Raw genomic sequence first — 12055 nt, 5'->3', positions numbered from 1 at the left:
AATGTTTACTCCTCGACAGGTCTGCAAACGCCTTTGAAAGCAGAGACTTGTTAAACCGTTTGTTAACCGAGACTGTAGGTCGAGGTTTACAAACAAATGGTTTTAACAAATCGAAAAAGCGTTTGCTGACCTGTCGAAGAGTAAACATTTGGTTTCTTATATACCAGAATCAGAATCAGAATCAGAAAGGGATTTATTCGCCATGAAAGTTTGCACAGACAAGGGTTTTGCTTTGGCAGGAAGGTGCATACAATAAACATATACCTAAAATTTAAATATGTGGACTAACTATACTAAGGGTACATAGACTAGCAGTACTAAGTGGAATAAATATAAGTTGCCGTAAATTACAATATAAAAATACAAATATTACAAAAAATACAAATGTACAAGATACCATGTTGTGGTGCAGTGCAAAAGCAGAGTGTTTTAAGCAATAAGTCTACCACAATACGTGGGAAGATCCCAAATCAAACACGGCGAATCTGGAGCAGACGCCATCTTGTCAGAGCAATCAGCTGCACTTGTACTGGTGACATCACTACATCTCCAAGGCAACATATCAACAACTCTTTTGAGAACATCTTCTGGACCAATAAGAACAGCATATTGGTTCAATTATAATACTAGTATTTATTATATGGCAACAACAGTACGAGCGTTGTGATTGGCTAATGGGTAGTCATGCCAGCCGCGTATTGACCTCATCGCAGGTCTGCGGTCTGATACGTAGTCTTATTGCCCTCCGCTGATGTCATCTTCAAAATGAGCGAGATCGAGGAGTTTTACTATCCAGATGAAAATGAAGACATCAACAGCGACAAGGAAATTCTTAACCTTCTAAAAGAGCAGAAAAGTGTGAATACAGAGAGATAAACGACAAGCGCTAGGCAGATTGCTAGGTTTGGTTGCTCAGATTTCAGATTGGTTGCTAGGTGCTAACACCTGAAACACACCGTGAGAAGACTTGAGTAGAGCTGAACAAAACTACATGTTTTAAATGAAAAGAGCTAAAAATGCCATATAATAAACAACTTACTAACCTCGACCGTTCGGTCATGCCGGGAAATATCAAACTTCGGTATCGTATTGACCGAGCGATAGCGAAATATCAAACCTCAGTTTGATATTTCCCGGCATGACCTCGCTGTCACTCTCAGTTAGTAGAACTAAGTAGTTAGTAAGACACATTAATACATGCCTGTCGTTACTTAAATAAAATAGTAATTTTGTGTATCACATTGTGTTGTGTCTGTTTGCTTTTGAGAAACTTATGTTCAGCCTTTGTGAATGTGAGGTTCAAGAATGGACAAGAATACCTTAATAAATAACTTATAAATCTTTAATAAGGCATAAATAGTACACACTACATTAGGTCACGCAAAAGCCTTAACTAACAGTTAGTAAATGCTTTATAACTTGCATTACTAATCAGAAGTTGCATCATTAGTAAGTCTTTATAAAATAGTTGTTAAAGATATATCTGTTAAGTATTAGTGTTTCTTATATACTAGTGTAATAATTGGACCAATACGCTGTTCCTATTGGTCCAGAAGACGTTCTCAAAGGTTGGTAAATAAATGTTTTTACGGACCTAGCAACAAGCGGTTGCCTTGGAGATGTAGCCATTGACCTTAACAACGTGGCATCTGCTTGGCAGCAAAGTAGCCTAAATGGCCTAAAAAAAACCTGAAACAACCAAATATGGTTTTTGCACAGGTCCACAAACGCCCTGCAATCGCTTCCCGTTTTCAAGAAGTATCTGAAGCAGACAGAAGACGAATTGATGTTGTTGATATGTTGCCTTGGAGATGTAGTGAGGTCACCAGTGCAAGTGCAGCTGATTGCTCTGATAACATGGCGTCTGCTCCAGGGGGGTGTTCCATCAACGTCGCTAACGCAAGTCGCGCTAACACGAATAAGTCTCACTTGGGTAAACGTCAACTTAGACTTAAGCCTCAAGCCGTTCCACTAACGTTCCGTTCCACTAGCAGGCAACGCTAATTCAAGCTAGACCTCAATAAGCTTAGACTGTGCAGCCCAGATCAGGCGATCGTCGAAAAGAGGAGTTATGTCGCAAAAAGTATAGCGTAAAGCAGCAGAGGTGTGTTGTTTCAGCAGCGTAAATTGATTTTTTGAGTTTTTTTGTTCCCAAAAAGGGCAATGTTGCTGCAATTAACATGGCAAGGGAGACAACTTGTCAAACCATTACGACCGTTAAAATGCGTAAATTGTAGACCTACCAAATCTACTTAACATATATATATATATATATATGCATTTAGGCCTACTGATAATTAGCGTAATTTGATGAGCTGTCTGAAACCGTTCTGGCAGGCTAGCCTATGGTCGACATTCTCAACAGGAGATTGAGAATAATAGCCCAAAAAAGAACGTGGCAGCAATTGAAAATTGTAGGATAAAATTCAAAACACTGAAGAAGGCCATGGTTAATTGCACTTGATGTGGGCTAATAATGTTTTTGTCTTCACATCTTGAACAAAATCAAAAATTACTTCAAAATAACTTTGCCACACACATTTATTAACTGATAGGCTAAATGCTGAGCTTTAAGATAAAAGGGAAAGATAACCATGACTTAAATTGGGATTCACTGAAATGACTAGTATTGCACAGATCCAGCACTGACTTTTTAGATCAGAAGGTGACCCAAACTGCACACTTTGTTTGGCAGAACAGTCATTTAAAATTGCTCAGCATGACTATCATTATTATATTACGAGTATTTCCAATTAACATAGTCTGCCTCCACAGATCCAGAGGGGGCTTGGACAGTGACAGACTGTGGCTGTGCCAAGTGTTGTCACAGCCTCACTTTGGGAAAGCATGCCCTACTGGGAACATTAGGGGAGACTGTTGGGCACAGAATCTAATTGTCTTCTTTGGAAAGGGCAACATTTGGGACACTGTCATGTAGGGGCAGCATAACGGGCACTTCATAACAGCACCTTTTTCCATTGGAAGTAAGGGCATGGGAACAGTCCAATTTAGGCCATTGTAAGGGCACCTTATAGGGTACTGCATCACATTTTCTATACTATAAAGGAACTCTTTTTACATTTATAGAAGGCACACTGTCATTTATTGCATGGGGCATCCTGTGCACTCAAGCATATTTCACAATGTGAATGGCAGACAGTAGGGCACTTGGTCTAATTTTTGCCACTCTGGGCATTTTAGAAACGCTTTCAACCATGGGGGCACCATGCAGTCACCCCCTGAGTCTTCCAATGGGCCTGGATACACCCATGGGGACAGTATATTGCACCTATAATATTGGGGAAGCCAGAGGATAGGTAATATACAGGCTTGTCAACATATAGGCTACTTTAAACAATGAAAATACTTTTCATATATATACAATTGAATAAAAAAGTCCTCCTTGATTCTTTGTGTTTCAAGATTACCTGAAAAACTGATGATAATATCCAGGTACTGCTTTGGAGCAAGGTATACCCTTCATATTTCCTGGCATAGTTGCCCGTTCAAGAATGTCCCACATGCAAATACATAGACAGATGCAGACAGACTGAACAGTGTCAAGGCTTGGCTACAGTGGGTTTGCTTCCTTGTGTGTGATTCCAGCAGACTACCTACATAGACTGCAGTCTACTACCCTCCTTTCTACTATTATAGTCTACTCTCCTTTCCATTACTTTTTACAAAGGATGGTAGGCTGCTCTTATGTGTTCATTGCCATCCTTAAGAGTTGCTAAAGTGTTATTTCATATATATATATTTATGTATTTATTGATTTTTAAGAATGACAATTACATTTATCTAGATAAACTATGCTGGGCCTGCTGAACCTATACTTCTTCCACAGATACCGGTCAGGGAACCATTACTTCTGTCTCTGAAGACCCTTGGGGCTGGTGGGATAAACGCTCTTTGTATAATCTGAGCACCTTCATCCACCACAGGGTTGTCAAAGAACGGATACGCCATAATTGATTGTAACTTGTCTAGACGCTCTGCTTAGTTTCTAAGTCCTTATTTTATGTCAATTACGCCATAATTGATTGTAACTTGTCTAGACGCTCTGCTTAGTTTCTAAGTCCTTATTTTATGTCAATTAACCAATGGCTTTTGAAAACAAAAGTTACATTATTTCTTAACTTGTTTATTTAAATTAATATATTTTTGGGAGATTAAGTAAATATGTAGCTAAATCATTAATGTCTGCACTTCAAAAAGTCTGAATTTACGTTTCCGAACACGGACTAAAGTGGTTTGCGCGCAGGAATTTACTCGACGGAACTGTCTTTTGAGATTCTGTTTCCGCCTGTTTGAAATTATTTGCAACACATTTTAGTTTAGCTTGACTTTTAGCCTGACACGGATCAGGCTAGTTCCGAAGTATAAGTTACCTTGGTTACGTAGCTAGAACTAAAATAAGCCACCTTAATGGAACGGAACTCTCGCTAAAGTAAGTGAGACCCAGATTCGACCTGTTTGATTTGTGATCTTCCCACGTATTGTTGTAGTATATAAGAAACCAAATGTTTACTCCTCGACAGGTCAGCAAACGCTTTGTCGCCTCGATTTGTTAAAACGATTTGTTTGTATACCGAGACCGTAGGTCGAGGTTAACAAACATTTTAACAAATCTCGGTTTACAAAGGCGTTTGCAGACCTGTCGAGGAGTAAAATTTGATGTACATCATGTATTCGACTTGGCGTACATTAATTAAAGACATAAGTAAATATGTTGTTAGTTATTTACTCATACTAGGTAAAGGTAATGTAAATGGTTTGTTCACCATTTGCTAATGCTTTCTATACCAGCTCATGTACCACTAACACCTTTTAAACTACTGGTTTGCAACTATATTTACATTTAGTCATTTAGCAGACGCTCTTATCCAGAGCGACTTACAGTAAGTACCGGGACATTCCCCCGAGGCAAGTAGGGTGAAGTGCCTTGCCCAAGGACACAACGTCAGTTTGCACGGCCGGGAATCGAACTGGCAACCTTCGGATTACTAGCCCGATTCCCTCACCGCTCAGCCACCTGACTCAACTATATTAACAAACTGTCTATAAAGTATGATAATGCAGTTATCAAACACATTATGAATAAAATCCATACTTTTTAAGTGTTTATTAATGATCAACATAGTGTTTAATAATAAGCTTATTAACTATTTAATAATGTATTGTTAATGTTTCAAAATGTTTTATAAAGGATTAACTAACTATTAGTTAACACTTTGTAAATGCCAAAAAGCGTTGACTTATTATAAAGTGTTACAAAGATAAGTTTTGTTGATATGGCAGCTCTTGTAACATGTATGAAGTAGCATGTAATGTAGCCAAATAATTAGGTCCCAGACATAATTTGCAGTCCTATGTTGAAATCAACCTTATTTATAAAAATGATATGTCATGTCATTATATTAGGCCTATATAATTACAATGTACAGTTTTCAGTTAGCGGTATTGTATTTGATTTTGACAGTGTAATTAATAATGTCAGATGCACTAAATTAGACCTCATATTTGTAATAACAGCTTGTTACCTTACACATTGTATTGATAGAGAGCCTTTCATATTGGTAGAGAGCTTTTCATTTACAATATGTGGTATTGTCTATTCTTGTGTTTCACATCGAATACGGCCAGGTTCAATGTGTTCCACTCTTTCTCTCACACACACACTTACTTTCTCTGACTTTCTCTTTCTGTCTTTCTATCTCTTCTCTCTCCCGTTTTCTCTGTTTCTCTAACCCTCCATAATAACCTTACAGTGTGGACTTGAAATTGCGTCATCTGTACTAAGCACTAGGGCTGTCTTATGTACATTTTTAAGTGGACCAAATAAGCCAAACTGAAACAATTAGCACAGGTCTTTCTTTCTCTTCTTCTCATTGCTTTGTACTGAATCAGAATCAGAAAGGGTTTTAATTGCCATGAAAGTTAGCACAGACAAGGAATTTACTTTGGCAGGAAGGTGCATACATTCAACATATCGGAGTAAATGTTAAATAAGTGGTGTAAGTTTAAACAAGTCTAACTATACTATACTGAAACAGTTAAATGCAGTTAAATGTGAAGAGCTTGCTTTGTTCTTCAAGAACAAAATAACTAGAGATATAAAATAAAAGAGCTAGTATTATTAATAGTGGGGTCGAAACTGACATCAGTAGATTCTGCAACATAACCATGAGCACATTTACCTGTATCACACTTAGTGAATTTTCCAAAACTCCACAACCTCAGATATTGATCCTATACCCACAACATTCTTTAAGCGAGTGTTTGATAGTGTCTCAGGTCCGGTGCTACAGATTGGTGGAGTCAGGTGGCTGAGCGGTTAGGGAATCAGGCTAGTAATCTCAAGGTTGCCAGTTCGATTCCTGGCCGTGTCAAATGATGTTGTGTCCTTGGGCAAGGCACTTCACCCTACTTGCCTCGGGGGGAATGTCCCTGTACTTACTGTAAGTCGCTCTGGATAAGAGCGTCTGCTAAATGACTAAATGTAAATGTAGAGATTATAAACACATCCCTTAGAACTGGCGTCTTCCCCTATTAAAGAAACCCAAATTGGATAACAGTCTACTTGCAAATTACAGACCAATATCAAACCTTCCATTTATTAGTAAAGTACTGGAAAAGAAAGTTTTAGTCCAATTAAATTATTTTCTTGAAGAAAATAACATCCTGGATGTCTCGCAGTCAGGTTTCAGGAAATATCACAGTACTGAAACTGCTCTCACCAAAATAATTAGCGACCTCAGACTAAACTCTGATGCAAATAAAGTCTCTATCCTTATCCTGTTAGATCGCAGTGTAGCATTTGATACAATTGATGACGACATCCTAATCAATAGACTGGAATCATATATCACAGGAAGGAAGTTTTATGTTAGTTTAGGAGACCATAGGTCCAAGAAACATTAGAACTGCTACGGGGTTGCTCAAGGAAGCTGCTTAGGTCCATTACTTTTTTCTCTTCATATGTTACCACTCGGCGACATAGAGAAAATAACATAGATTTACATAGCTATGCGGATGACACACTACTACATTTATTCATTTAGCAGACGCTTTTATCCAAAGCGACTTCCAAGAGAGAGCTTTACAAAGTGCATAGGTCACTGATCATAACAACAAGATAGCCAAAAAACATCGCGAGTAGCCAAAACATGAAGCACACATTGTGAACAACCAAAGTAAGTGCCAAAGGGAAGAACCATAAGAGCATGTAGTTAAACAAGTCACAACCAAACAACATGAACAGCTATAAGTGCAAGTGTACCTGTGGAAAAAAGCAAGCAACAGTAATAAAACAATATATCACAGCGAGAACCAAAAATTTTAATCAGTTACCACTAACCACAAGAGCAACAAGTCTCTAAGCAAGAGTCATTGTGATCCTTGAGGAAACTAACATCGGGTCAAGCGAACCGTTCCTAAGTACCGTTGTACTCCCGGAAAAAGTGTGTCTTGAGCCTTTTCTTGAAGGTGGAGAGACAGTCAGTGTCTCTGATGGAGGTGGGGAGTTGATTCCACCACTGGGGGGCCAGACAGGAGAAGAGCTTGTGTTGGGACCGGGCGGTCTTGAGCGGTGGGACCACCAGGCGGTTGTCTGAAGAAGACCGTAGGTGGCGGGTGGGGGTGTAAGGCTGCAGGAGAGACTTGATGTAGACGGGTGCAGTCCCGTTCACTGCTCGGAAGGTCAATACCAGGGTCTTGAATCTGATACGGGCCATGATAGGTAGCCAGTGGAGAGAGATGAGGAGCGGGGTAACATGGGAGCGTCTGGGTAGATTGTAGACCAGGCGGGCCGCCGCGTTCTGAATCCTCTGAAGAGGGCGGGTTGCACATGCTGGGAGACCAGCGAGCAGAGAGTTGCAATAGTCCAACTTGGAGAGGACGAGTGCTTGGACTAGCAGCTGGGTGGAGTGCTCTATATATATAGTGCAACTATATATATCCACTGAACCCAACGATGCAACGGCCATCAATTCCATTACCAACTGCCTGTTGGCAATAAACAAATGGATGAATGATAACTTTCTTAAATTAAATGAAGACAAAACCAAAGTCCTACTATGTGGCCCCAAATCCAAAAGAGAGATGCTTACTAAGAATCTAGGAGGCTTAACCCCCTGTCTTAAACCAGAGGTGATGAGTCTCGGTGTAATCCTGGACTCAGATTTGAATTTCAACTTTCACATTAATAAAGTGACCAAAACAGCTTTCTTTCACCTGAGGAATATAGCAAAGGTACGACCATTCATAAACCAAAATGATGCAGAGAAGTTAATTCATGCTTTTATAACCAGCCGGCTGGACTACTGTAACGCACTTTTCACTGGTCTTCCCAAGAAAACCACTGAAAGACTACAGCTCATTCAAAATTCTGCAGCTAGATTATTAACCAAAACTAAAAGGAGAGAACACATTAGTCCTGTCCTAGCTACTTTACACTGGCTCCCCGTTACTTTCAGAATTGACTTTAAGGTCCTTTTCCTCACATACAAGAGCGTCTGCTAAATGACTAAAATGACTAAATGTAAATACAAAGCTCTACACGGACAAGGACCTAGCTACATTGCTAACTCCCTTATAAACTCTACGCCAGCTAGAACACTGCAATCATGAAATGCAGGCCTATTAGAGGTCACCAGAAGCAGTCATAAGAAGATTGGTGATTCGGCCTTTGTCAATTACGCCCCAAAACTATGGAACAAATTACCCATAAATATTAGGGAAGCAAACATTTTTAAAAGACAGCTTAAAACCTACCTTTTTACCGAAGCATTTAAGTAATTTTATCTCAGAAAGGTTTTACTACTTTTATTAGTTATATTATTGTTTTTATAGATTTGCTATTTTATTATTACTTTTATCACTTGAATTATTATTTTTATTGATTTTATGTAAAGCACCTTGAGCTACAATTCTTGTATGAAATGTGCTGTATAAATAAAGTCTTACTTACTTACTTACTATACAAAAGGTGCAAAGTTTAATAAACTAATACTAAATAATACTAAACGTATGTAGAATAAATTAAATATAAAGTATAAAATAGCTATAATGTATAAAAATAGCTATAATGTACAAAACTGGTCTGGGACAGGGTAGCTTAGAAACGTTGACATGTACATTCCTCACAATACATTTCTTGTCAGCACGGATGACCCTATCCAACTTATACTGACCTCTCAAGGTGTTTTGGTCAGCCAGCCAAACTACATCCCCCACAGCAACAATCCTCTTTCTTGTGTGCCACTTGCCTCTCACCAACAAGTTTGGACCAGTCAGCTGGCACCACTTTTTCTTTAAGTTGTCCACTTGTCCCTGGATGACTTGTATTCTTTTGTTGGGGTAGTTTTCAGACTCAAAGTCTCCTGAGTCCCAGCCCGCCCCAGCAAAGTGTTGGGACTCATGTACTCCACATAAACCTCCCGACTCACAGTTTATTGAGAAAGTATCTGATATGTCGTTTTGGTCAGCCTGTTCAGGCACATTAAAGTACAGTTCTGGGATGCTATAAGCAGTTTTTCATCCAGCAATGAATAAATAAGAAAGGTAGATGTAAGATTATGATATAATACCAAAAACCTAGCAATTACATAATTTTCCTTTAATGTAGCCAACTGGAGATCTATAAGCTAATAATGTTTCAGATTGTTTGCTGTGAAATAAATATCAGATGATTGTTATTTAAAAAAAAAATTCTAAGAGCTAGAAGATTCTAGATAGAATTGTTCACATTCATGAAATTGGAACTAGTAACCACTGCAAACTTTAGCCTTATTAAATTATTTTCTTTATGAAAGAACCTTAATGGCAATTTTGACTATTGCTAAAGGTTCTGCCATTAAGTGTAAACTAACCTTAACTGCCTATAGTATAACAGTATGTTGGTTTTGTGTCTACAGTGCTTGATTAATCATGAAATTTAGAAAAAAAGCATTTTTCTTTCATTTTGGTCATCTCTGTCAGATGCCTTCAAGTGTGTTGTTATTTTACAATGCTCACAATACCTCCCATGTCTTATATTTTGATACTGTTTAACCTCAGTGAAAAATAAACTAAATTAATACTACGTCTTATCACAATGTGTTTAGAAGACATTTAAACATGATCTTTTAATATTTTCTTTGATAGTAGTCTAGTCTAGTTCATGGTTCATGTGCATAAAGATGTCAAACATTTAAATCTCTACACAGATTTGAACACATTTTCAATTTAAAATCAGAATGGCAGCACACCTAGACAAGTATACTTTTCCTATTATTATGTCAGTCCAACCTTGAACGGATCCTTTCCAAGACATCAGGATTCATCCTCTATTCAGAGGAAGTTTCAGGGCTGTCAAGATGATAGGGAGCAATTCCTGAAGGTGAAAAGAATGAGAAGATATGCAGAGGAAATTATGTCTCCCGGTGGACAGAAATAAAAAGACTCCTTCCCCTCCTACAGAATATATTATGCTGCTCACTTATTGGTTCATAACAAACAAGCCTACTCTAACATTGACAGTAAAGTTGAACTGGGTTTGAGTACACTAATGGTCCCTGTTAATGGTGCATTAAATTCATTTGTCTCACTTTTCTCCCTTTTTGTTTTACCTTCACCTTGCACTGACACTTGATTGGCCTCTTTATTTTTTCTTTGTCTCTAATGTACTTATCCTTCCTTTCTCTATTCTCCAGGTCGGTGATGCAGTGGCTGAACAGGGTTCAATCCTTCCTCTACTGCAATGAGAATGGTTTCTGGGGTACTTTTCTAGAGAGTCAGAGGACTTGTGTGTGCCACATGGGTGTCACCCTATGCCAGCGACCTATACCTTGCATAATTGGGGGCAACAACAGCTGTGCCATGTGCAGCCTGGCCAACATCTCACAATGCGGCTCCTGCAACAAGGGTTACCGCCTGTACCGTGGGCGCTGCGAGCCACAGAATGTGGACTCGGAGCGTAGCGAGCAGTTCATCAGCTTTGAAACGGACCTGGACTTCCAGGACCTGGAGCTAAAGTACCTGCTCCAGAAGATGGACTCGCGCCTCTACATCCACACCACTTTCATCAGCAACGAAATTCGCCTGGAGACTTTCTTTGACCCGCGGTGGCGTAAGCGCATGTCACTTACCCTGAAGAGCAACAAGAATCGGATGGACTACCTTCACATGATAATTGGACTTTCTATGAAGATCTGCCAAATGCGGAACAGCAGCATTGATCCAATGTTCTTTGTTTATGTCAACCCCTTCAGTGGGAGTCACTCAGAGGGTTGGAGTATGCCCTTTGGTGAGCATGGCTACCCACGCTGGGAGAAGGTGCGCCTGCAGAACTCCCAGTGCTTCAACTGGACTCTTCTTCTGGGAAACAGATGGAAGACTTTCTTTGAGACGGTGCACATCTACCTGCGTAGCCGTGCAAAGCTGCCAACTGGACTGCGCAATGACACAGGCCAGGGTCCTGTTGACCTCTCAGACCCCAATAAGCGTCAGATCTACATCAAAATCTCTGACATCCAGGTTTTCGGATACAGCCTGCGTTTTAATGCCGACCTGCTTCGCAGCGCAGTTCAGCAGGTGAATCAGTCTTACACCCAAGGGACTCAGTTCTACTCCTCCTCTTCTGTCATGCTGCTCCTGCTGGACATTAGAGATCGGATTAACCGTCTCGCCCCTCCGGTGGCACCAGGAAAGCCCCAATTGGACCTGTTCTCTTGTATGCTGAAGCACCGGCTCAAGCTCAACAACAGTGAGATGATCCGGGTCAACCACGCCTTGGACATGTTCAACACAGAGATACTGAAACAATCAGATCACCTCACTACCAAACTTTGCTGAAATTCAATGAACAGACAAGACAAAGATAAGCAAACAAAACAGACGCTCCACAAAAAAGGGATATTAATCTATATTTGGTTTTTCCCTTTTTTATTTGGGCGTTTTTGTTCTGCCTTTTGATGTAATATTAACAACTTTGTAAGTGTAATTGTTAAATAGAAACTGAAAAGATAATGATGAAAGGCATTTTAGGTGGATAAAGAAGAAGATTCATGGAAAT

At 39.5% G+C, this 12055-nt stretch overlaps 1 protein-coding gene across 1 annotated transcript in view; it reads left to right on the top strand.

The window, feature by feature from the left end:
- The window catches only part of brinp1 (bone morphogenetic protein/retinoic acid inducible neural-specific 1), a 267761-nt gene extending 255926 nt beyond the window's left edge, over nucleotides 1–11835 (top strand). The window contains exon 8 of the mRNA XM_067258344.1: nucleotides 10695–11835. Coding sequence (XP_067114445.1) covers nucleotides 10695–11835 — 1141 coding nt within the window. The remainder of the gene's footprint in view (nucleotides 1–10694) is intronic.
- The last annotated feature ends 220 nt before the right edge of the window (nucleotides 11836–12055 follow it).

The sequence above is a fragment of the Osmerus mordax genome, chromosome 20 (genome assembly GCF_038355195.1).
Source record: "Osmerus mordax isolate fOsmMor3 chromosome 20, fOsmMor3.pri, whole genome shotgun sequence".
NCBI lineage: Eukaryota > Metazoa > Chordata > Actinopteri > Osmeriformes > Osmeridae > Osmerus > Osmerus mordax.
The sequence above is the reverse complement of the archived record's forward strand: the minus strand, read 5'-3'. Positions and strand labels throughout refer to the sequence as shown.